General features: G+C 42.9%; 1 protein-coding gene across 10 annotated transcripts; it reads right to left on the minus strand.

The window, feature by feature from the left end:
* Nucleotides 1-46: 46 nt before the first annotated feature.
* Nucleotides 47-18,367, minus strand: exoc1 (exocyst complex component 1). 10 transcript variants are annotated; one of them, XM_023794555.2, is made up of 22 exons: nt 18,213-18,367; nt 17,530-17,661; nt 17,100-17,230; nt 16,804-16,963; nt 14,434-14,451; nt 11,760-11,947; nt 11,210-11,437; nt 11,003-11,135; nt 10,775-10,884; nt 10,400-10,468; nt 9,133-9,282; nt 8,908-9,013; nt 8,041-8,052; nt 7,624-7,668; nt 6,314-6,477; nt 5,942-6,034; nt 4,992-5,071; nt 3,884-4,112; nt 3,251-3,434; nt 1,774-1,973; nt 1,208-1,402; nt 47-1,002 (listed from the first exon to the last, which is right to left on the minus strand). In XM_023794555.2, exons 2-22 carry the CDS (start codon nt 17,651-17,653, stop codon nt 850-852), a joined length of 2,772 nt encoding a protein of 923 aa, XP_023650323.1. In that variant the 5' UTR covers nt 17,654-17,661; nt 18,213-18,367; the 3' UTR covers nt 47-849. The 10 variants fall into 10 exon arrangements, with proteins under 10 accessions (XP_023650323.1, XP_023650322.1, XP_023650325.1 ...); XM_023794554.1 differs by having other exon boundaries at nt 18,200-18,353; XM_023794557.1 differs by lacking the exon at nt 14,434-14,451 and having other exon boundaries at nt 18,200-18,353.
* Nucleotides 18,368-27,304: the final 8,937 nt, after the last annotated feature.

Here is a 27,304-nt window from a genome sequence, read left to right on the forward strand (position 1 = left end):
AATAACTTATTTTTGTCCTGTGATAATTTTGAAAAAGTAGCAACACTGAAAGCAGAACAGGGCGTTTTATTGAACATTTGGCAATGTGATATCCAAAAGTACTGCAGAAATACAAATGGAAAAATAACGATTATACATGACTAATTCATTGCACATGCTTCACACTTTCAATATATCAAAGTAGCATGAGGACTAAGATCCAGAATAATCCCACTCAATAAAGCCTAAAGCTGTTGGATCGTGAGCTTAGTGAACAGAAATTGTGAATGTAGTGATACTTTATCAAGATTTTTCAATTAAGACCCCAAATATCCAGTTGATATGGGGACCTTGGGCTAAGAGCTTTAATAGATTCTTAGAAATATGTAGCATGTACAAACTTCTCTCTCTTAGTGAAAAGCTTACATAGTGTCGACCTTCCAGAGTCTCTGAACTTTGAACTCTGCCTTTTGCATGTAAAGACAATTTCCCAGTTTTAACATAATTGAGCAGGTTATCTTAGAACCAGGATTGCCATGTAAGCAAGTTACCTCTCAGGTAGCTCTAATGAATATTAAAATCTGCTATGCCAAGTGATGTGAATTAGTGCAAATGAACAGATATAATGCAGTGAACAAGCAGGGACAAAACACACAAAAACCATCTGCAGTCCTCAAAGGACTGGAGCACCAGGCCACACAGTACATATTACTATCTCAGTGCTCCAATAAAAATGCTATAATCATTTGTGCAAATACCAGATTTCACGTTTTTCAAATTGCAAAAGGAGCAGTTCTGGCACACATTAGTGAACTGGAGATGACTTAATGCCTTGAAGCTTGTAGGACCCTGCAAAAAGGAGATGGGTGATCAGTGTGACTGGGCGATGCTGGAGAAGTACTCCAGTATGTCCTGAATGGTGAAATCCATGGTGATTCCAGAGCCTGGGTAGCAGCGGTCAATCAGGCCCTGAAAGTGCTTATACTGACAGATGAACTCATCCTGCATGGAGTGCCACACCACCTGGTGGAAGAAAATGGAAATGCAATCTAAACTGAAACACCATAAATACCCACATCACACAAGGCAATATATGCTGTAGCCATTTATTTAACAATGGTATTGAGAGAACAGACTGCTACTCAAACACCATTAATATTCATGAGAAAGGTTAGGTCTTGTTTTGCTAGAGGAGTGACCCCTTAAACTTGTAGATGTGGGCCCTCACCTGTAACAGGTTCTCATCCTCACACAGATGTTTGTCCACCTTCTTGTACAGGTTGTCCAGGCCCTTCTTCACCTCCTTGCCAGGGTACTCCTTGATGACCTTGCGCAGCTCCTGCTTGTTGAAGGCCAGCTGGTAGCCTACTTCCTCCTCACGTACCCCCTGGGCCACTCGAGCTTCCACACCCTCAAAGAAATGCTGAGAACACACACACACACACACACACAAAACCATCAGGGTAAGTGTTGAAATCTGAACCTCCAAGAATAAACAAAAACAAAACAGAATCTTTGGGAATGAGTGCCAAGGCCTGTCCCACTTATCTGTCCCTTTGCCAGACACCTCTCAAACAATGAGCCCTTTTCTGATCAAAGAGCACCATCTAGTGGTGTAACAAAATACAGCAAATGGTTCAAGAAGCTTCACCTGGTCATCATTACCAAAGACCGCACAACTGTTAAGCAAGTCCCATCACTCTATATTGTGGTCCTAATTCTTTAGCATGGTACGACCCTCCCACTTATATCCTGATCCCCCAAGCCCCTGATCGCAGACCCTGGCCACCTCACATTGAGTTTCTCTAGCGGCTGTCCCAGGGAGTTGATGACGTAGGCTTGCAGATGCTCCGTATACTTCTGTTTAGCCTCCCGCCTCTCTGCCTCCAGGCAGGAGATCTTTAGTCGGGACAGTGTCGAGAAGATGTGGTGGAAGTTCTCCATCATCACCACATCTCTAGGCGTCTTCTGACTTTCGTTCGCTACCTTCTCCACTGTACAACAAACACAGAGCTCTGTGTGCATGTGCATGGGTATGCAGACATACATGTATACGAATACTCATAAATATACTCTACCAGCAAAACTCTGATACCTTGTTGAGCCATTCCATAACATTTTCAGCCCTGCTTCATGTCAAGAGCCATCAGTACCAAAGAGTGCCTTGAACATTGCTGTTCTGACGTGACAATCTATGGCTACGTTCACACTGCCATGCTGAAGTGACTCAAATCGGATTTTTTGTGACACAGATCTGATCTTTTCAGGGCTGTGTGGACACGCAAATCTGATCTTTTCAAATCAGATTTGTGCCACTTTCATATGTGGTACTAAATCGGATATGTATCCGATTTGCGGCCATTCGACCTCAATGTGACGCTCAGATCGGAATTCATGTGGCTTTTTGCTTATACGCATGAGCTGACATCATCAGCCTGCACCGGCAGCGCGGGAAGGTAAAAATGGAGGAGAGCTGCGATAAGAGTCAGTGGAAGGATGGAGAAGTTGAGGATTTAATTGATATTTGGGGAAATTAATCTGTTCAAGCTAAACTGGAAGGAACCTATCGTAATAGAGTAGTATTTGAAATAATTGCCAAAGAAATGGCACAGCGCGGACACGAACGTGGCTACAATGCCAAATAAAAATAAAGAGCCTGAAGTCAAAGTTTAAAGAGGCAAAAGACTCGAATCAGCGCAGCGGTCATGGCCGCACAACGTGCCAATTTTACGACCAGCTTTTTACCCGTGTAAAAACGTATCAATGTGCGCATGCGTGACGTTTCGGAGGACCGATGTGTTCACATTACAGTCAGATACAGGTCACTTGTACTTATGAATGTGAACCGTCAAAATAGAAAAATCCAATCTGAGCAAAAAAATCGGAATTGACCGATGTGGCTGGCAGTGTGAATGCAGCCTATGATCGGTTACATGTGGTTTGGTTACATTGATGGTCGATAATGTTTTGCATTTCTCCATGTATAAATTTTCCTCTTCACTGTAACAGTGTTCTGATAATTTTTTTTTTTTGTCTAGTTCCTGATATTAAAGCTAGGTGCTCATGCATACCACTGTACTCTATTGTCCATTTGAGATATTCTCTTTATATTATGCAGATACTGCTCACAAAAATCTATCCATCATTTGTTCCATCTATCAGATTGAATACTGCAGTAACAACTGCAAACGCATGCACACACACACACACTACACTACACTACACTAATCCAAGCAAAGTGTTTCAGGGAAGGGTCAAATGACAGCTTTACCATTGAAATACACGGCCTTGATGAGCTTCACATAAGCCTTATCCAGGTCCCCACGGCGCTCTGCACTGCGGAAGATCGTCTCGGCCAACTCAGCGAACTCCTCAAACCCTGTGACGAAGGGCAGGATGCCCACCTTGGTCTTCTTGGAGATCTTCACCTCCTCCATCTGCTTTATCTGAGTTGACTGGAGGTCAAAAGAAGGAATTTTATAGATTCATAAAAATCAAACTGGGTCAGATGCTAAACATCTGAATGTCAAATTCACAATACAGTATTACTGGGTATATTATAATCAGCCAATGACATAAGATCCCTAATCTAAAATCTAAAAACTTAACCACTAGACTTAAATCACTATTTTGATTTTGATCAGCATTTTTTCCATCAAGTTTAATAACATAACTAATTTTAGTTCATAGGTTAATTATGCAGAAGAATTGTTTTTACCAAATTTAATTACTAGAACAATGGAAATACCAGCTAAAAAGTAAATGCCAATGATTTGGACGTGTGCAAATTCTATGAAAAAACAAAAAAAGTGGAAAATCTACATTTTCTCTCCTTCTGTCAAATGTCCACTACAGCATAACTCATCGTCTCCCTACTTGTGAGTGTCTACTAGGGTTCACTCACAATGCATTTGTCAAAGTTCCTCTTCACGGTAACAAGAACATTGCCAAGGGTGGTGCTCAGGTAGGATGCAGGGTCCACGTTCTCTGCTGTCCACACGTGATGACTCATCTTCACCAGCATGTAGAGCGAGTGGAAGCTGTCCATCTTGTCTCCAAGAGCAATGAGGTTATTCAACTCAATCTCTATGCTTTGAAAGATCTTGTTCATCATATGTCGCACCACTTCCTTACTGTGAAGAAAGGATAAGTCAACATTATTATCATTATGCACAACTAAACAATGTAGTGTGATTCCCAATTTCAAGCATCTCACACACACACAGCTTAGGTATCTATACTTCTGTGGGGACTCTGGATTCATTTCATAACCCTAATCCCGGTTATGACAACCTTAAACGCTACCCAGCCCTAACCTTAACCATAAGTAACCAAACAAAATACAAGACTTTTGGCATTTGTAGTTTTTTGATTGCTTTCACAGATTTTTATAAAACCTTATGGGGACCAAAAAATGTCCCCACATCGTTAAAATAACAGGTTATCATCACATTGTGGGGACATATTACACGTACATTACTCAGACACACACCAGGAGTTTGGTATGGTGCAAAGTTTTCATACTGCAGTGTTAACACTAAAATAGTTGGGAACACTTTACTTGATGGGGCACAAATATTTAGTAATTACTCAGTTACCACTGAAGTACAAATCATGAACAAATATAGTTGATACTTGAGAAAAAAAGATGCGTCATGATTCATTAGTAATGAACAATTCACTTCAAGTATTTCACTTGTGCTATTCATGACTTGTTCCTTCAGTAGTTCACAAAGGTTTACAAAACTAAAACATATAGTAACGAATATAGTAACTGCTTGAGATAATACATGTATTCATTAATTATGAATTAACATGAGATCAGCATGTAACTAAGATTTAATTTGTGGTTAATGCATAAGTAATAGCATAATACTATATTATTTGTGCCCTGTCAAGTAAAGTGTTACTAAATGGTTCATGACTATTTATGAGGAATGAGAGCATTGTCTGGTTTCCTTGGGACGAATGGAGCTTTGATGCATTGCTGAGAGGCTGGAAGAGCAGCTTACTCTGATGACATAGAGTGCCTGTGTTCTCCGGCTGCCACCTGCCGCGAAGGCAGGTTTCCATCCACTTCGTGGCCTTCGCCCTGCCGAAGAAACACTATGATGTCGCACGGCAGTGTAATTCACTAAACACCACGCGCTAAACGCCCCTTCATTTCCTCTAAGCTCTTATCCACTTCATGGTATTGCATTTGCATGTTGCTGCACTGTGTGTTATGAGCATATTGCAGAGTGCTGCACAGTGAGTTATGAGCATATTGCAGAGCGCTGCACAGTGAGTTATGAGCATATTGCAGAGCGCTGCGCATTGTTATGAGCATGCTGCAGACTGCTGCGCATTGTGTTATGAGCATGCTGCAGAGTGCTGCGCAGTGAGTTATGAGCATGCTGCAGAGCGCTGCACATTGTGTTATGAGCATGCTGCAGAGTGCTGCGCAGTGAGTTATGAGCATGCTGCAGAGTGCTGCGCAGTGAGTTATGAGCATGCTGCAGAGTGCTGCGCAGTGAGTTATGAGCATGCTGCAGAGCGCTGCACATTGTTATGAGCATGCTGCAGACTGCTGCGCATTGTGTTATGAGCATGCTGCAGAGTGCTACGCAGTGAGTTATGAGCATGCTGCAGAGTGCTGCGCATTGTGTTATGAACATGCTGCAGACTGCTGTGCATTGTGTTATGAGCATGTCGCAGACTGCTGTGCAGTGTGTGGTCCTACTCCTGCTCATGACTAACCTCTGCAGTGCTGTCCTGAGCAGCTGCCTCTAGACACCCCTTGCCCACCCAAGGCCCACTGCCCTTCCTGTTTTCTGTTGTGTGGGTTCCTATTCCTGATTCTTGTCATTTAATCCTCCCCAGATGAAGTTCCTGTTACTTCCCCTTTGCTGGTTCAGTTGGTTCTGTTCACCATCGCGCCCGGTAAGTTATGGGCAACCTAAAGCACGAATCACACACTCACAGTGGGGACATGCTGTAGTTTGAAGAATTTGCTGATAAAATCCTGCTCTGCCAAACAGAGGGGCTCCAACTCACTGAGGACCTGCTCGAATATCTACAGGAAATGAGCGAGTGAGAGACGGGGTTAGCATGTTACCATTAGCGTACCCAAGACAGAGATCTGTATAATGACAGTTAAAAACAGCAGTACCCTCTGGCTCTGTCAAAGATGTTCCCAGTCATTGGAGAGTCATTAAAATAAAAATCACAAATCCCTACCAGGCATCACACCTAGGCTTCAGCCAGAGAAACTGCCCTCTCTTTTTGGCAAAGTGTATATGTCAAAGGTTATCATCATAAAAATAAAATTACAGCGGGGAACTGGAGGCACTACCTTGTCGAACTTGGTCCTGTCGGCCACATCCAGGTCCGAGGCCGACATGTTGCCCATGTCCAGTAGCGAGGAAGACTGCGAGCGTCGGCTGTTTGAGGTCTGCACCGCCAGCTTGTTCAGGCTGGAGGTGGAACCAGTGAGTTTCCCTGAGCTGCCGTGGAGGCCTGATGCAGCACAAGGGAAATAATCACCCTCAGCACACAGTCTCTGGCTGGACCGATCCATTGTGTCTATTCTTCATTCATTGGTCCCAGGACCCAAAAAAGCCCAACCGAAACAGCATACAACACTCTCCAAAATGTGTCCTAATGGAGGGCTTGATTCTTTAGCTGTATGGTAGCATCACACTTTCTGCAGTACTATGGGTCACTAGGACTGGAACCTGGTCTTAGGCCACCATAGATCCAACACCCCGGTATGGATGGGAGGGAGCAAAAACCTGGACTGTCTGGAGTCCCCGAGGACCGGGTTGGGAAACACTGCTATTACGCTTCCTAGCATCAGCCATGTTTGTTTATTTCTATTCTCTTTTTATTTAACTCCTTCACCCTTGATTCCATCACATGCTGCTTCTGACTGTAGGTGGACAGTCTATTGTTAAAAGTATGTAAAAAATGACATGTGTAACTACTTGTAAATGTTCTTGAAATAATCTTACATATTATATGTTATACTGGGGCACACTGACAAATTCCTTGTATGTTTAACGTACTTGATCAATAATGATCCAATTTTGATTTTAAGTACTCTGTGACTGTGACTCTACACTCAACTGGTTGGTTGAAATAAAACCTTGGTCTGGATTTGTACTTTCTGGGCCTGAACTTTACAGCTCTGTCTGTAATGCATTACTTTTGCGAGTAACTTTCCCAACATTTAGTATATGGAATCTTGAAAGATATCAGAAAAATTTCCACAGACTATGAGCCAGACAGGAGGTCAGGCCAACGTTACAATATACTACCTGCTAAACCAGGGGTGCCGAACTCCAGTCCTGGGGGGCCAGAGCCCTGCATATTTTTGGGTTTCCCCTCATTTAACACACCTGATTCAACTCCTTCTGCTAATTACCACACAGCTCTTGAGCTGAATCATTTATGGTGGAACAAGGAAAGAACTAAGCTACACAGGGCTCCGGCCCCCCAGGACTGGAGCTGGGCACCCCTGCGCTAAACAGTCATGAACTTCAAGGCAGGACACAAGACTAGCAGCTGGAGGCTAACATGTAAGGATGATGATATCTAAACGTAAAGACAATGAAATAAAACAGCTGTGAGCAGAGAATTCTGGGACAACTGAATAATACTCACTCTCAGTGTCCTGTTTGAGTGCGCTCTCTTTCCGCGGAAGCGTGGCTGGCAGCCAGTTAGATGGCAGGCATCAAAGACAGAGACACATTAGCCAAACTTTAGCCAAACATTAGCCTGTAGAGTGTTGCTGTTTGCGGCAGGTTAGAAGTTAGTCTGGGAAGTTAAACACTGACATGCGGATGTGACTGATAAACGGGGAAGCACGTCACGGCCATGAAGTGAGCTGCAAATGGGCATGATTCTGCAAGACAGACATCACTCTTCTATTTTCACGTTGACGCACATGAGACAGAGAGCCGACAGGAAACATGCCAGCGACATGCGAGCACAGATCGCAGCGCAAACAGGAGCAGGGACTCGAACACAAGGGGACTTGGAGGAAGTGACCCAATTTCCATTTAAACTGTAAACTCTTACCATATGTCGTCGCTGCCCAAAATATTTAAGCCAATATTATTAAAAATGCAGAAAACGAACCCATTCACTAATTGCAGCATTTTTAGGCAACATTACACAAAATTCCATATCAACCTTATTTATGTGACAAACCTAATCAGCACTGATAACCACCACATTCAAAGAAATCAGAAAGTAATAAGGCTATACAAAGGCTATACAAAGGCTATACAAAAACATATATAAATAGTACATATGCACATAAAACAAATTTTCTACACACTTATACACAGCATGTATGATCCATATGATTACTTTAACTTGGAATTTAACACGCAGTGAATATACACAATAAGATTCCCTCTGTGACATATTTCTTCTCAATAGTTAATGGTGTCACATCCTAAAACCCGACCCTGAATGCTAGAGCACAACGTCAGAAGAAAATGGCCACAATGTTCCCCCAACTGGCAGCCAAAGTACTGACTGGCCAGAGCCTTCTGCGATCCATACACCTGATATCACAGACCAGGAAGCCTGCTTAGTGATGCTGAACATAAGAAATTTACAAACGAGAGGAGGCCATTCGGCCCATCAAGCTCGTTTGGGGAGAACTTAACTAATAGCTCAGAGTTGTTAAAATCTTATCTAGCTCTGATTTAAAGGAACCCAGGGTTTTAGCTTGCGCTACACTAACAGGAAGACTATTCCAGACTCTAACTACACGCTGTGTAAAGAAGTGCTTTCTCAAATTCATTTTAAAATGTTCTCTCACTAATTTCCATTTATGGCCACGAGTTCTAGTATTTAAACTAACACGGAGGAGGACTTGTGCACAAACGCTGCACTGGTTCAAGACGGACACTTTAACTCAGACTGATGTCTTACCGAACTTTTTCCCCTCCTTGCTTGTGCCCACCATTTTGAGCTTGGCCACTTCGAAGAAATCTTTAATTTCTCGTTCGTACAATCTTGCCATGTATTCAACGTAAGTCTGAAAAACAGAAGTGAAAAAGTGATCAGTTTGACCCAGTGTGACTCTCACCGCCATAAGGCTCACACTTCATACAGAGTGTGACAGTGATGCTGGTGTGATGCTGAGGAGACCCTCACCGCCATCAGGCCTTCATACTTCTCCCATTGGGTGACCTTCAGCCACTCCATGAGCTTGGCGTAGCGCAGCAGGTCTCGGTGCAGGGGGTTGTGTTTGGGGAGCGTGAGCTCGGCCGCGTGTTGGGTAAGGCTTGAGGTCTGGTCATGACCCTTAAAAAAACACAGACAGACTCAGGGAGGTGCCACTAGGACAACAAGACTGCTCAACATCACTACCAAGAGATGCTTCTGGTCAGAAGATCTTTATACCACTGCATCCCAAAACTGTCTTCAAGACTTAGGTCTGTTTCGATTTCCTTCATTTAGATTGCAGCTGATGAGTCAAGTGTCAAAAGAACATCAATATAAATTTAAAACCTGTTGAAATGTATCTCAACCCAGTCCTCAGGGATCCCCAGACAGTCCACGGTTTTGTTGCCTCCTGGCTTCCAGCACCTGTACCAGGTATTCGGTGTTCCTGATTGGCTGGGAGCTGGGAGAGAGCAAAAATGTGGACTGTCTGGAGATCCCTTGGGAACTGGGTTGGGAAACACTGCAAATGATCTATGTCATCAGCTTAGTCAGCCAAAGAGGCCCTAATCATCGAAAGCATAAGACCGTGACACAGCGACCCATGCACAATCACACACAGAGAATTTAAACTCATTCCATCGATATCCATTATTGTCCTCAGAACTGAAGACGACTCCAGACGCCTGTGTTTTTCGCTCTGGTTCCAACTGACCCACATTAGCGAAAACCAAACACAGCAGCTCTCTGCATGAATAAAGTCAGTCTGTTCAGCAAAGCAAACTACATTCCGTTCGGTTGCATGAGTTAGGTGGTAGGTTAAAGATCCATCACATACGGACAAAAACAATAACATTTTTACATTGAACTTATTTAGCATGTGCATTTATCTGAAGTGATGCACATTTTTCAGATGGCAGGATCAGAAGACCCTGGAGCAATTGGAGTTAAGGGCCTTGTCCAGGGACCCAACAGTGACATCACTCTGCCAACCCGGGGATTTGAACCCATGACCTTCCAACCACAGACACAGAGCCCTAACCCACTGAGCCACACACTGCCCCAATGGCCCCCAATGGCCCCAATGGCCAGACAACTTTGTGGAAGGTGAAGGAAAGACTGCGACAAAAATAAAAGCATTCTTAAGAATGTCCACACAGTTAGGATGGAAGATGGAAGCATCAGAACAGACATAGAAGCAAAGGTTAGTGTGGTGAGTGAGAGGGCAGGCAGGGCGAGGCGGGGGAGGGGTACTCACAGGAAGCGACAAATAGGAGGCCCTATAGAACTGAGGAATTGTCATTCTGAAGTGGCTGAAGTGGTTGAACTGACAGAAAACAGCAGCATGGAGAAGCAGTGAAACAGAGAACTGTTATAAGAAATAGTGAGTCAAACACAGCCGTGAGCTTCCTGTAAAAGGAGCAAGAGTCAGAGCTGAGGTGTGGCGGACAGAAGGTGTGCGTGTGCGAGAAACTGAGGTATACAGACAGAAGGCGTGTGTCTGTGTATGTGTAAGAAGTGGAGGTGTACCCGACAGAACACGTGTGCGTGTGTGTGTGTGTGTGTGTGTGTGTGTGTGTGTGTGTGTGTGTGTGTGCTTCAGAGACGGAGAGAGTGAGAAGCTGAAATGTACCTGATGGACAAACACGTTGTTCAGATGGTTGGTCAGTCTGCGTGCGAAATGATCTCTTAGCTCCGCAAAGAGCTGGTGCTGCTGCTTCACCGCCATCAGCCTATCATGTCCTGAAAGAGGCCGTATCACAGAAATGTAAACACATACATATTGCACACCCACACATCATCTGGCAGCAGTGCCTGTCACGGGACTGTGACGGAGAACAGGAGTCTGCCTGTCACACACCTGGCCTGAGTGCTACGTTCATGCACTGCAACAGAGCTTCTGAAGCATTGATACAGGCTTCAATCCCCTTGGGTGAAGACAGGTCTCCATCCTGAAGAGCACGGATGTGACCCTTGGACAGGTCCATGTAGTTCTGGGTATGAAGATTCCATGTGAGATATCATGCAAACATCCACTGTCCTCATCCATCCACAGGCGACATCTTACCACCAAAAAATCGATCTCCTCCAGGAGTCGCATGTTGTTGGTGTTGCTCAGCTGAATGAGACGGTTACTCTGGGAGATTTGGTCCATTTGGTCCTTTACGCTCTGCAGCATCTCCTCATAGCTGCTCAGCTTCCCCTCGATGGTGTCCACCTCAGCCAGAGCCTCGTCCAGCAGCTGCATCAAGATGTTTACCTGCTTCTCCGATGCCATGATTGAGTGGATATTGGCCTGTCGGGGATCCGTGTCAAATCAGAATCAGAGGCAGCATTGAGCTTCACTTCAGGCTTTATCAAGGGTGAACCATCAGTGTAAATCAGAAAGAGAACTCAGCCTCACTGAAGGACAAACTTTATTTTTTCAGAAATTCACTGATGTTGCCAACGAGATCACCACGCCGAGATCCTGTCAACTGTTCCAAGCTGGGTGATAGTTTTTTCAGTTGTGGAAGTCTCTAATGAATGTTCCATCAGAATAGTCTTTGCTGCCAATTCCCTTGGGGTTAAGATTAGGGACTGTCATGCTGTACTGACATAAATGTAGGGTTACTCACCCCATCCAGAACCTGCAGCTCGCTGGCCAGCTTCTCCGCGAAAGCTTCAGCGTTGGAGATGGCATATTCACACACTTCCATCATGCTCTCGATGTCCTGCTCCTCACGGGCGTTCAGCTCCTGGTAATCGTCCAGTGAGTCTTCATCTCCCCCCGTCACACTCTGGCTCTCTCCGCTGGGGACAGACTCTACAAAGGGACACACACAAACAAACGCCTAATAACAGACTTTACTGAGAAGACACAATGACACACACGGCCTAAGGGTTCACTCTACAGGGAGGATGCCACACACACATACACACACGCACACACACACACACACACACACACAGTACAGAACACCCCGCTGCCCCCATGATAGACTCAGATGACAATCTGTGATGCCGGTGACTTTTTAAAGCATGCATTCCTAGCGACTAAATGCATTAATATGTAACATGATACATGTCGATTCCAGGACACTGACTTCTCACATCATGTTTTTATACAGAGACGTCCAATTCTACATGACAGGCTCACCAGCACAGTGTACTGGATAAGCAGCGATGGGAAACAGATGGGTGTGCAAGAAGAATAAGTGGACAAGAGCCAGGAAGTACATGATCAGACAAACCAGTCGGACCGGCGTGGAGCAGGCGATGGCCGTGACACTTTGCGAGATATTTGGGAACATATCTGGAAGAAATGATCTCCATGTTGATGCTGTTGACCAAGTTACAGAGCCAGACTCCATTTGGGCTGTGCAGGGTACGATCTAAATGTTGAACGTTAATGACGTGGCGAACCAGTTAGGTTCAAAGAAGACACACGAGTGTTGAAAGAGCGGAGTTGCATACTGAAAAAGAGCCATTACGCCCTGCTGGGCAGTTAGATAAACTGAGGTTTTGTGGAACAGTCAGGAAAGTTGGTTGCTCCCAAGTTCAGAGAACATGAACATAAGGGGTCTGAACTCCCAGTTCATTACTGGGTCACCAAGGCTTGAAAGCCTCAGAAGGCTGGAAACAGGAATATCTTTGTACTGAGTGAACCATGATTTCAAAAACATCCAGATGTTACCTGCTAATGGACATGGGAGGTACTGAACCTTGCATACATCACAAGCCACATGCAGACGGTGTCTACAGTCATTTCATACACATCGAAGGACATACACAGTGCCGGGAAAAAGTATTTAATTCTGTTTTTGCTTATTTATGACACTTGTTTCTGATCTTCAGACAAACTGAATATAATACAAAAGACACCCTGAGTATAGTAGACAGTTTTTAAGCATCAATCGATTTGTTGAAGGAAAAAGTTTTCCAAAACCTGTACCCCCCTAAACTGAGTACTTGGTTGTGTCACCATAAGTAGCAACCACTGCAATCCAACACTTCTGGTAACAGAAGATCAGTCTTTAGAAGTGCTGAAGAAGAATTCAGGACCACTCTTCTTTACAGAACTGTTCAGCTACACTGCACTGCCTATTTAAGGTCCTGCACTAACATCTGATAGACAGCAGAATTCATGCTTCCATCGATTACAGCAAGTTGCCCAGGCCCTGAAACAGCAAAGCATCCCCACACCATCACACTACCTCCACCATCTTGGACTGTTGGCATGATGTTCTTGGTGTGGAGGTAATCAAAGTGTCTTTTGGCAGATGTTAGAAGAACCTTAATGTTCCTCTTGTTCAGCAGTCCTGTTCGCCTTTTAACTGTCCCATGCATACCACATTTGCCCAGTGTCTTGCTAATGGTGGAGTCATGAATTCTGACATTCACTGAAGTGAGGTGAGAAAGGCCTGCAAAAGGCCCGCAGAAGGCCTGCAGTTGCTTAAACTTTTGTTTGGGTTCTTCTGTGACTGAGTCTTCTATGTGCTATTGGAGTTAATTTGCCAGGCTGGCCACTCCTGATCAGATTTATTACTGTAGCAATTTTTTTTCCATTTGGGAATGATGGCTTTCACTGAGGTTTGCTGAAGTCCCAGAGTTTTAAAAATTGCTTTGTAATCTTTTCCTAACAGTTATATGAGTAAATTACTTTCTCATGTCTTCCGGAACCTCCTTTGATTGAGGTATGCTTTGATCACGTGCTGCATTTTGAGACCTTTTAGCCAGCTTCACATTGCTGGAAAGGTACTGTTTAAATGATGTTTAGATTCATTATGGCTGGCAGAAATCAGGCCTAAGGAACACATTATTAATTAAATTTGGTTCATTGGTTGATTGAGTAACTCTCTGCATGAATAAAGTCAGTCTGTTCAGCAAAGCAAACTACATTCCGTTCACTACCAATTACTATTTCAAATGTGTGACATACTGTAAGCGTTCAAGAACCTTTTTCCTTCCATGAATCACATGATCAATTGAGAATAGTGTATTGTGTTTACTCAGGTTGTTTTTTGCATCATACAAAGTTTGTTTGAGGGTCAGAAACAATTAAGTGAAATGAATAAGCAAAAATAGAAGAAATTCAGATGGGGGCAACTTTTTCACAGCACTGTATAAACTCTACATCTGCCACTGAATTCAGGACAGAGTCACTACACAAACACGACAAACAAAAGGTGACAGATTAAGAGCAAAGAATGGGAGGAATAAGCAGTTTAATGAGATGACAGGAATAAGGTAATGCTAAGGCACCAAACACTGGGCAACAGGCAAGGAAAAAAACAGGGAAACATTACCAACCTTCCGCTTTAGGAAGCTCTGGCAGGTGAGTTTAAAGGGAAGAAGAGTAAAGAACAGACTTATTACACCTAGTGGCAGTCATAGCATACCCTCAGTAAACCAGAGACCCGTTATACCTAGAGGCAGTCAGAGCACATCCTCAGTAAATCGGAGACCAGCTGTACCCAGAGGCAATCACAGCACATCCTCAGGGAACCAGAGACCTGTTATATCTAGAGGCAGCAAGAGTGCATCCTCAAGGAACCAGAGACTTGTTATACCTAGAGGCAGTCAGATCACATCGTCAGTAAATCGGAGACCAGCTGTACGTAGAGGCAGTCAGAGCACATCTTCAGTAAATCAGAAACCAGTTAAACCTAGAGGCAATCAGAGCACATCCTCAGGAAACCAGAGACCTGTTATACCTTGAGGCAGCAAGAGTGCATCCTCAGTAAACCAGAAACCCATTACACCTAGAGGCAATCAGAGCACATCCTCAGGAAACCAGAGATCAGTTATACTAGAGGCAGCTAGAGCACATCCTCAGTAAATCAGACACCAGTTACACCTATAGGAAATCAGAGCACAACATCAGGAAACCAGAGATCAGTAATACTAGAGGCAGCTAGAGCACATCCTCAGTAAATCAGAAACCAGTTACACCTAGAGGCAATCAGAGCACATCCAGAGACCCGTTGCACTTAAGAGGCACATCTTCAGTACCAAATTACAATAAACAACAAGACAGAAACATACTGGTGCAACAGGTTCAGACAACCTACAAGCTCAATCTGCAGTCAGTCCCACCTCAATGACCTAATGCTGTGGTCAACCTGTGGTGGTGGCAAAGTTTTGTAAAGATGATCTCATCAGTTAGGCCTAAGATTTGAACATCTCAGAAGGGAAGCACAGCAAAGCTTTTTTTAAAAAATTTATTTAAAAAAAGAAAAAAAGAAGAGATATCTGCGGCCTCATTTATCAAAGTTGCATATGCACAAACAGACACCTGTGATGTGCATGCACAACTTTTTATGCAAGTTATCAATTGTCAAACAACCCTGATGGGAAAATCATATATTTGTACACACTCAGGAGGAGATGTACACAACATTTTGCACAAATCTGGAAAAGGAGACATCGATTGTGCAACAGGAAATTGCAGATAAACAAGCAAAATGACTGCTGGCAAACCAACACTTCATACCAGGAACTGACACCTCCACATGAAAAACATGTCAACTGTAATTTACCGATTTTCCATTTATTTGTAAAAGCCAAAGACTGTGTATTAGCCTTAGATAATTAGTTTGCTTTTTCAAGCACTGTCGTCACCTATTCCCATGAATTGAAAATATCTGCAATTGTCACTGCAGTGGCACTAAATGTGAATGTCTGGCATTCGCATGCGAAGATTCACGTATAAAACAGCCTGTAGTCACGAGAATGTGATACGGCACAATTACATTCTTGCCAGTGACTACGAAACTATGCCCTGTGAAAAGCCACTTCATTTTATTAATGTGCAAATCATCTGTGATGCCAACATGCACAAAAAAAGTAGCACGATAGTCTGGGTCAGCTTACGATTCGCCCATTTTGAGTTTCACACAGCACATAAGTATCTCCCAACTGCTCTGTTACAACACTGTGTAATAGAGCATGGCCTAGTATACATGCCACGTGCATGTCACAGACTGAGGGCGAAGATGTGGTTTTGGCCCCAATAGCTGCAGTCACACTGTCCCTGTGCGCAGCAAAGCCGTTTCTTTCCTCCTATCTTCTGATCTGACCTTTTTGTTAAGGACATTTTGCAAAGCTGACGAAATTTACTGCAGCAGCAATGTGTTACCATTCAACACACTTTTTAAGATTCAACTTTCAGTATCACCGCACAACAAAATACAAATACTCTGACAATGAAATTTAGTCTAGCATCAATTCTGAAAGTGCAAAATAGTGCAAAAGTACTAGAAACTAATAACATTTTGTCATGCCTCCACCTAACCTCTGCTTAGTTTGTAATTTACAGTTGCAACTGGGCTGATCTCAGGCTTGTGCACGCACACACATACACACACATACATACATACACACACGTACAAGACAGCTGTAAACAAGCATACATCAGGTTTGAGAAATCCAAATTTTTGTGTGCATATGATTTTTTTTTTTGATTTTATGCATACACATTTTTTCAATATGAAATGTATGCATAATTTGATAAATGAGGTCCCTTGTTTATTGGTTAAAAATAATGCTGCCCTGCAAAACCTGAAAAAGGCCATCATGAAGGCTGGACCAAGGAACATGCTAGCCAGGATAGAGGATTAGAGAGAAAGGCAGAGGATACAGGATTACATACAAGAAAATGAGAAGTAAACAACAACCTACCTTCCAGTAACTGAGAGCTGACGTTCACAAACTCCACCTTTTTTCTCAGGTACCTCTGGTTGAGTTTCCATATGCAAGAAATGAATGAGTTCTTCTCAGCCGTGCTGCTGGCCACCCATTTGTAGACCTTCTCAAAATGAAGGTCAAACTCTGGATTTTCCTGGGAGAGGAAATAGGAAAGAAGCAGAAGCAAGTTTAGGGTAGGTGTGGATCTCTACTGTCTGAGGGTGACGTGTGCATTATAGATTAATGGAGCAGGCTGCTGTTTCACAAGATTTGAGACCCCCTTTCCTCACCTTGTTGGCATCTTTGGCATCCACCATCGTCAGGTCCCTCAGCTCCCATGCCACCTGACGTTTGTAGAAGTCCCCTTTATCAGACTTCTTCACTTTCACCACCTTCACCTGCACTGGTCGCTCTGTGGTCACTGAATTAAAAAAAAAAAGCCTTTCAAACTAAAACGAGTCAAACATCACAAGCCAGTTTAATCTGGGTCCTTTTGACATAGATAAAATTCCTGGGACCAGCTTACTCCAGAATCAATCAGTGGTAATTCTGACAGTCGAAATTAACTAAATGAAGACACAGACCCAATGTGCCAGCGTCATTACAGCCACCAGTTCGGTACTCTTTAACGGCAGGTTTGCCTGTGTTCATAACGCAAAGAATCATGTCATATACTGTATATACAACACGCCCCCCCATGGCGATATCTGACGCGGCCACCTGTTGCACACAGGAAGCAGTTCTTCTTCTTCTTCCCTGCTTTGCAGACGTTCACAATCCCCAGCAATCGTTCATCATTGGGAGTGAAGATGTCCCTCTGCAGTGCATGCTTGATGGCGGTCATACTGCTCACTGCCAAACAGAGATTATTCGGATGGTCACGGACTCCACTGGCATGCAAAACAGTATAATATTATGCTACATATTTACCTCAATTTGACCATTAAATTTGACCTACGATCGGTTTCATTTGACAGCATTGCTAATTTATTCATGACCCTGATCTGGATAAGGCCTTGGAAGACAGATGATACATGTTTGGATGGATGGATGGATGGACGGACGGACGGACGGACCAATGCAAATTTTTTTACTGGGTTTTGATTACACAGCTTTGGCTGCTGTTCTTTTGGATCCATAGTTTCAAAGCTGGTTAAAATCAAAGACGCGCATCGACCTGCTATCCTGCTGTTAAATAGTAGAAAATGGAAAATGTTGGTGAATTTAAATATAATATGCGTGTATCTGTATTGTAAACATAAATCATGTCCCAAATACGCCCATGTTATATCGGCTGCAGCTAAACAAAGAAACAAACATGTACTAATGACGGACAAGCGTGTCTACATATAGCTAATCATCACATTTTATTAGATCGCGGAGTACCCACCGTCAAGACTCACCGTAAGGCGTCCAAAACTGATTTACTCTTGGTCGATTTTCAGCTTCATGTAAACAAAACAGTCTTTTTAGTTTTCTGAAAGGTCCCCGGCTGATTCCCGTTTCCGGGATCCGCAAGCGGAAGTCACGCGCATTATTATGACGTCACATCACAGACTACTGATGTAAGTTGAAGCCTTTTAAACTTACTTCAGACGACGACTGACGAATATTTATTTTTTACCGGATGTGACAGCAGGACTACTGCCCTTGATCAATGAATTAAATGCATTTTATTAAAGTTACATTTTAGGGTGACCGTACGTTCTCTTTTGTGACCTAAAATGCCTGTAATGTCAGGGATTTCGTTTTGTTTTGTGTTGACATTTGCTTTCTACGGTCAGAATACTTAATGTATATGTACATGTATGTAAGAGTTTTAGCACCTTGTAAATAGTCTGTAGGATTTGATGAATAAACAAACAATACTTTAGTGCTAGTTATAAATACTTTCAGATGTTTGGTTTTATGGCTTGCAATTTTTCTGTGATATCACAGGTTCTTGGCTGCACCACAGAATGCTTTTTCAGGTATATGATATGTTTAAATATATTTAGCTTTTCCCCTAAATTCCTTTTTATTATACTCTCGCCTTAGACCGTGGTTTTGACCTAATTCATTTTTGTTCCTTCAAACAGTGAACTGTTTCAAAAGAAAATCACAATATATAAGCAAAATAAAACTTTTTTTTGTTAAATTATTTGTATTTCTGTTGAATGTACTTAAGAGCAAAAAGACCAACCCCCAAAAAACAGGTAGACCAACAGACTCATCACCCTGATACTGCATCTGATGTAGATCATCAGAACAACACTTGAAATTCAAATTAAGAAGAAGAATATAGAATCTCAGGTAGACCAACACAAAAACTCCCACATCTACTTGGTTGAAGAGTTGAGCTGCAAGGCTGTCTTGAAGTCAGGAAGAGATTTTCCTCATTGATATCAATCAAGATGACTATAGTCTCATAGTAGACTATAGTATCATATATCTCAGTGGCTTGCACTGCCCCTGTCACCTCCTGGATATGGGGTGTTGACCCTGTTTCTGCTCTATGTGTGTATGGTGTATGCAGTTTGCATATTCTCCCCATGTCCTCATGCTGTCCAAAAACTTGCATTTGGATGTATTTGCATATTTGTCCATTATGTGTGTGAGGTATGTGCAGGGGCGGATTAACGCACAGGCTAGATATGGCTTAAGCCTAGGGGCCCCACGTGTGCCTGCCTGCAAGGGGGCCCCCATTGGCGCGGAGGGGGGCGGGGTTGGGGGGCCCACAGACTACTGTAGCCTAGGGGCCTCTGTGCACCTTAATCCGCCCCTGGGTATGTGCACATGTGATGGACTGGCATCCCATCCAGAGTCTTCCCTTACTTTGTAAATAATCTTGGTTTGTAGTATTTTTAGTATAACTTTGGCTGAAAAACATTTTGTCTACAAAACCTGATTGTAGGTATTACACATGCTGCAGGTTGTGGGCTTTTGTTTTCCCTCTTGGATGTGAGAGAGTGTCGGGCATCATGCTCCATCTTATAAACAAGGGTTGTGTGCATGTGTGAAACACAGGCAGCCTGTGGGTGTTCTCCTTTGATAGTTCATTTGGTAGAGCGGAGGACTGTAGGGGCTGTGCTGTGATCCTTAGGTCGCTGGTTCGAATCGGGCTCAAAGGAGATTGGCCATTTTGATGCCAGTGTGTGGCTCAGCAGGTTAGCACACACAGATCAGAAGGTCACCGTTGGGCCCCTGAGAAAGGGCCCTTAACCCCCAGTTTCTGGCACTGGCTGACTCTCCATTTTCAAAAATGTATGTCACTTTGGATGAAAGTCTATGGTTTGTAAATGTACGTCATAGTCTTATTTCCCATCTGTAGGCAAAAAGAACTAATTAAAAACCCAAAATCGAGAGACGACTAAAAGGTTAAAAAGTAATCCCAGACACTTAGGCTGCATCTGCAATCTTCATCCCTCTCCCACCAGAAGATGGCCAGCTGGACGTATCCATCCCTAAAAGAGCGTTTAGTCTTCTGACGAAGAGATTGGCTTTGTTACCTGTGGTGTTCTTTGGGAAGTGTCTGCTGATCGAGCAGAAATCACCAAATTACAGGCTGTGCCTTCAGCTGCTTCCCACTGCGTACATATTTGTGCAGATATTAGAATAAAATTCAGCTTGTGTATAGATTTTATAATGCAAAATTAAACACATCTGCTGACATTACATGATAACATGAAACACTTTGCTGATATTACATTATACATTAAGTAATGTCTGTTTTTTACCCATAAATACTGATATTTGTGTCCGTAATTCTTACATCATGTGCACACTTCTGGTATGACACTCATGGTTTTTGACTCTCACTCCCACGCAAGAAATCTTATAGCAAATCTACAATTCCATTATGAACCTAAAATCAGCTACATCGATAGCGTTGGGGTAGTTTGCAAACCTTACAGATTAGTTACAAGATAATAAAACTGTTACATACATGAAAAATTGTGTGCAGACTTGTCTCAAATTGAAAATCTCACACCAGCCAGCTGACCAAAGTTGGCAAACCTGCATGTGGTTGAATGGCTCTGTTGTTTTTGTAGATTTCAGTTTTGTGTTTGTGCACTAGGAGGCAGAGTTGGTCACACGATGGCAGTATGTAGCCATTTGCTGGTCGCTTCCTCTATTTTCAGTCAAATCCAGGCTGTCATACACATTACTCCGGCTTCTTTATTTTTGCTTATGTGGGCTTTTTCAGAACATCTATACCATTATTTGATCACCACTTTCTGTGTGCCAGATGAGTTCTGGATTACAGATGGACCCGCTTGAAACAAAAAGGGCATCTCTTTCACAGCGCAATTTGCAGGAACACCAATGGTTATGTGACAATTATGTTTTGTTGTCAGTTCTTCACTTGCTACTGAATTTGGGTCATATTTGACTCGCTTTGTGATGGATGCTTGTTTTGTGGCAGTTGTATGCAGAACTATATTCATGGCTAATGTTTCAATCTGCTGTCATTACTGTCTTTTCACTGTGGTGGATGCAAACATTAACTCAGTTCATCATTGAACACATTGTGGACTCTGAAAAGATGCTTGTGTAACACTCACTGTTTGGCCCATACATTCACCATTCAAGGTTAGGTCACTACATCATGAGCTGAAGTATTTGAAAACAGAAACACATGCAGCCCCTGGGATGAGGGCATGTGTGAAACCCAGGAGAAGTATGGATGTCCTCCTTCGCTAGGTTAGTTGGTATAGTAGAGGCTTATAGAAGCTGCGATGTGATCCTTAGGTTGCTGGTTTAAATCCAGCTGGCAGAGTCGTGAGAATTTTGGGGGCAGTATGTGGTTCTCCAGATTCAAAGATCCCAAGGTTCCCAGCAGAATTACATCACCACCAGCCCCCTTGGCAAGGCCCTTAACCCCCCAGGTCAGAGTGGTCAATCCTATTCAATCCCAAAAACCTGCATGGACACTGGCCCTTACGATCGGCCACCCCTGCTCCAGGGACTCGACAATCTCGTTTTAGCAAAAAAAATAAAAAATGTATGTCACTGAACCTCTAGGTAATAGCTTTAAAAGGATAAAGTAAGTTTGGTGAATGTGTGTAAGAAGAGTGACTGGGAGCAGTGGCATGGTTGCTGTGGCTATATGACCTGCTCCTTCGAGTTAGAAGGCAAAGCAGTTTTGCTGGGCTGATGATTTCTCCACTTTCTGCCCTCCAGTGAACATATCCTGTGGACCTGTTCACTGTCCAGAAGAGCCAGAACCTGGGAATAGATCCGCTGTAGTGGATACCTGGTACTGGGGGCTTTGACCTGCACTGCAGATATCAGGTGGGTTTTGCCACTGCATTGCCCCCCCTCCCGTAGCTTGAGGATCCTTTCCAATGTACACCCTTTCCAATCCTAGCTAGTCTTGAGTGTTTGGGCAAGTCTACAGGTTTGAAACTGAGCTTCTGTAAAAAGGGGATCAGGACATATACTGGCATCCCTGAGACAAGGGTCAGCATGTTAGCAATGAGGCATGTCAAGATCGGACCAAGATTGGTATCCATGTCCCTCTGGCTCCCTGCCTGCGAGTTTCTCTTTTTTTAGTCATTCTGATAAACTTTAGTCTTGCATAGTTTCTCAGTTTACTCAGTCCATTTAGAGAACACCAGGTAATTAAATTAAAGCTTGTTATGTCTATATCTTATTTTTACTGGACAGTTGATTTATAGAACAGAGGTGAGCGTGGATTCCTTTGAATAGAAGCTGAATCAAATGCCATCATACAATGTTCTGCGTCCACTGACTCAGATGCTCACGGCACATAGCTGCACGCTCATGTTTGTGCAAAGTAGGAAGGCGATTTGGCTTCAGGTCACACATCCGCTGTGAGTGAAAACACATCCGCTGTGAGGCCGGGCCCCAGGTATCATCCATTAACTCACATTAAGAGGCAGCCCTCCGCCAGGACACAAGTGCACCAGTGCTGCTATTTCAGGACTTAATTTCACGTTCCGCTCTCGCTCCGGTTTGGCGAAAATGAAAACAAACATTTTTGAGGATGTCAAAGGAAGCGGTCTATGTGGTGGGCGACACGCTCACAGCCACTTTCCACCAGAGGATTTACTTCCTGACCAGTCTTCCAGTAATGGGAGGTTGTAATTAAAGCAGCTGATTGTCTTTCTCTGTGTCTTGTGGATTTAATAAGCGTGTTCCACGTGTTTCATGTTTCTTTGTCATCATTAGCCACAGGTGCTTTTCAGTGCATAATACCGCTTTTCTACCTGCTATACAGCATGCCATCATTTCATTTTCCTGATAATTCTGATGAGAATTAGTATGATGGGGCCAGGGGTGGGGGTTGGGGGCAAGGTTACAGCCCTTCATATTTGTGCAGTTTGTTATCCTGTGTTTGCGTGCAGGTCTTCCTTCGTCATGCTGAGATATGCCCTCTGGCTGTGCTCTGTGATGAACAGATATGTCCTTTGGCTGTGCTCTGTGATGAACAGAGGTGTCCACTTGCTATGCTTTGTGATGGACAGATATGTCTTCTGGCTGTGCACAGTGATGGACAGAGGTGTCCACTAGCTGTACTCTGTGATGGACAGATGTGTCCCATGGCTGTACTCTGCGATGGACAGATATATCCTTTGGCTGTGCTCAGTGATGGACAGATATGTCCTTTGGCTGTGCTCTGTGATGGACAGATGTGTCCTCTGGCTGTGCTCTGTGACTTATGATCACCATATACTTCACAATTCAGCTAAATGCAGCTTCTAACGTGATGGACCCAGGATTTAGCTTCTTTTGTTACAGACTTGGGGCATCATGCAGGCGGGAAAAGATGAGACGATTTACATGCGGCTCCAACACAAAAGGGGTTTAGTTAAGGGAAGTACAGAACACTGGAAATCACACAAAAAAATAAAGGACCACAAGGGGTCAGAAAACTATAACAGTACTCAGTACTAAAAACAAGCTACAAAAACCATAAGGGAAACACAACCAGGGAGGAGGACAACACAGAAAGCAGAACCAGAACCAGAACCAGAACCAAGGTACAAGGAGCAAAACACATGGCAACGTTAGAACATGACATTATGGTGGCAGACTAAAGCACAGAGTGAGGGAAGGAACTTAAATACACAGGCATCCATAAAACAGGGAACAGGTGTAACTTAATCAATGAACCAATCAAGGGAGACACAGGAGCAGTGAGAAACAGGTGGACAAAATAACTCTAAGAACACACAGAATTAAGAGAAATTACAAACACTAAAGACTAAGAATCTGCAGCAAGCATTAGGGGAAACACCACCAGGAAATACTAGAAACAAGAATACACAGAAATAATCACAATAAAACGTGGGAAACTCTAGAATAGGAAAGCACAAAATAAACACTACGGAACAAAAATCCAAAAATACAGGTGAGCGAGGGAACAGAATCACAGGCACAGACTCAGCCCACTGACCTATGCGGCAGTCTGGGGAGCAGGGAAAACACACTGGGGCTGAAGGGCAATAAACAGAGAAGAGGACAGGCTGGCCAGCGACACCTGCTGGCCAAATGGGTTGGGGACACGAAGGGCAGGGATGGACTGGCGCTGACCCTGACGTCTTTAATAATCTTTTGTCTGTTGCTTAAAAAATAAAAATTTTCCAGCAAATGTCAATGCAGCAACATGCTGACATAGAAAAAGGGCAATTATGAACTCCAGAAAGCAATGAAAATCACAAAATGACAGTACAGCAACAAAAATGGAAAATGCAGTTCAGCAGGACCTGTGACTCACTCTGAATATGACCGGGCATAGGGACACTATGTCATTACAAACCACAGTTACCAATCCCAATCACACTGGCATATCCCTCCCAGTAGAACTGATCACTTCTTTTGCCCAGTTTGCCCAGTTTGACCTCTGTAAGATTTTTTCTTTCTACAGTTTAATGTAAATAAATCTTCAAAAACTGAATAAACTTTTAATTTCATTGGTTTCATCTGTCTTTCTGTGTAAAAGTTGTGTTCATTCTGTATGCAAAAGTAATTTTTAAATTGAACAGGGATAAGAAGTACAGATCTAAATGGGACTGTATCATATCACACCAAGCCTCAAATGGATCATAAAATAAATGAATCTTTGAACTGACCATTTCATTTTGATAAGTCTATTTACAGTTTTCATTACTGGTGTTCAAGGAATGATAAAGCAATGATTAAATGGCAATCTGTTTTAATGCAGTTACTTGATTTTGCACATTATTAAAATTTTTGGATCATCTAGCAGGATTTTGCAGCAGTTGCTAAATGTTTTGAAATCTCGTGGTATTTATTATTCTGCAAGTTGAAATGGCGTTGTGTGGTTTATCTTAACGGTTTTGAAAATGTGAACTGTGTTTCAGGAATTGTGCTCAACCGATTGAAATAAAAACTGTATGGTGATGCAGAACAAATGCTACTGTACCTCGTCTCGTGGCCGGAAGGTGCTGGTGCTTTCACTTGCATATCGGTGTAACCTCAAATGCAAGGAATGGCTGCAAAACCTTTATACATTGTCATTCAAACACTCTTTCACACACAAAGTCATGCACTCATTCAGATCATCCTGCCTTGTGGACCCCAGCAATGAGAAACCTCCTCTCTCTCTCTCTTCATACTTCTGGTCCTCATTCTCAGTGTAATGGGGGTTCTGCTGTCCTGCTTTTGCACATTATATCACTGAAGTATCTTGAAGCTATTCACCCATCCTTTTATGGTATAGTGTGTTTGTCCCAATTTCCACCATGTGGACAAAGGGTGGAATGATGTAACCCAAAGTTAATGTGTTGCCTCTACCATTCTGATACTGCCTTTAATGTCCTGACACTGCCTCTATTGTTCTGAATTTGCCTCCAATGTTCTGACACTGCCTCTAATGTTCTGCTTTAACTTTTAAGGTTCTGACATAACCTTTAATGTTCTGATATTGCATCTAATATCCTGACATTGTTACCATGGAAAAAGACATGGTAAAAAATTATAAAATAAAATTACAACCAAAATAATATGTAGTAAAAAAAACACATATTGTTGCCATTTTTTCAGGGCTTTGAGGTTAATAAGTATGTAGATTACACTGAATTAACATCCCTTTTGTATCCAGTCAAAGCCGCATGTAAATGCATGCTTTCAAAATTGTCCAGAACTGTAAACTGTTTCAGACACAGTAGCTTTGGGACTACACTCGTGATACCTGCCTCTGGGGAATTAAATAAGCCATAACGTTTATTTACGAACGATAAACCATTCTGCATCAGGCCACAGCAACCCCTGCAAGAAAACCACTCAATCTGCAGCCTTTCTCCTGAAAACAGGCCCATTTTTGTTTTGGACATAATTTTTGAGCATAATTTTCTGTCATACTGAATTAAAGTGAGTGTTTTGAACTAGAAGCTAATGCTTACTTGATTCAACAGTCATCATTGAGATTTTATCAGTGTGGGAATGTTGTTCATCATGTATTGATATGTCACTCTAGGAAATGCAATATTGAGGAGAGGTTTGTGATGTACAATGAATTATAATCTCATATTTATATTCTTATCGTCTTTATTCCTTCAGTTGTAGCATATATTAAATAATTACCTTTCCATAATTCCTTCCTCTTTTACCACTTATCTCGTACAAGGTCAGGGGGCCTGGAGTCCATCCCAGGAAACAAGAAACGCAAAAGAAATCGTAGAAAGCCCATGCAGAAATATGGAGAGTATGCAAGCTGCTTTAACACGAATGGTGCCCTCGGTCCTGTAGGGGTGAGGCTAGCGTTAGGGCAGGGCGTGGTGGAAGGACAATCCACAGTGCGGCTTACAGCAAATGGAAACTTTATTCAAGCAGAATTCAAGCACATGAAACAAAAGGGACCACAAGGGGTCAAAAATAAGGCAGGTTGGTTTGAAGAGGATAAATAAGAGCTGAAACTACACACAAGGAAAAGCACAAGAAAAAGCATCTACAGCAATTACATACAAACTCTGGCAGGTAACACATACAATGAACAACTAAGGAAGAGAGCAAAAGCAGACATATATATACACATGTAACTAGAACTAGAGAAGAAACAAATGCAGCCATTGGCAATAAACCAAACGCTAGGGCTAGGACTAACAAGGATCAATTGTGGGTCACTAACAATCACAAAGGATTCAATTGGAATGGGATGGGCAGCGACACCTGCTGGTCAAGCAGGAAAACGACAGACAAGTCAGACCAGGGAATAATCCTGACAACCAGTCTTCAAATAATAAATGAATTTGTCAAACTATCTATCTTCCAACCCCTTATCCTAGTCAGGCTCTCATGAGGGTCTAGAGTCTATCTTAGGGAGCACAGGGCAGAAAGCTGCGGTACACCCTGGATGGGATGCCCATCCATCACAGCAAGAGGTTTATCAATTTAAATTTTATATGATTTTTCATGTAATTTTCTCCATTTTAAATTAAATAAATAAAGATAAAGATCATTAATGAAATAATATTATCATTCATCTTTATGCTTGTTGGACCTGCTTGATCTTCTTATCTGTACTGTC

Source organism: Paramormyrops kingsleyae, chromosome 15 (genome assembly GCF_048594095.1).
Source record: "Paramormyrops kingsleyae isolate MSU_618 chromosome 15, PKINGS_0.4, whole genome shotgun sequence".
NCBI classification, from domain to species: Eukaryota; Metazoa; Chordata; class Actinopteri; order Osteoglossiformes; family Mormyridae; genus Paramormyrops; species Paramormyrops kingsleyae.

Coding starts and splice junctions, on each gene's coding strand:
- exoc1 (XM_023794555.2), bottom strand. CDS start 17,653: ATGACCGCCATCAAGCATGCACTGCAGAGGGACATCTTCACTCCCAAT. Junction 5,072..5,941: donor AACTACAGCATGTCCCCACT/GTGAGTGTGTGA, acceptor TTTCTTCGGCAG/GGCGAAGGCCACGAAGTGGA. Junction 3,435..3,883: donor GGAACTTTGACAAATGCATT/GTGAGTGAACCC, acceptor TTTGACCTCCAG/TCAACTCAGATAAAGCAGAT.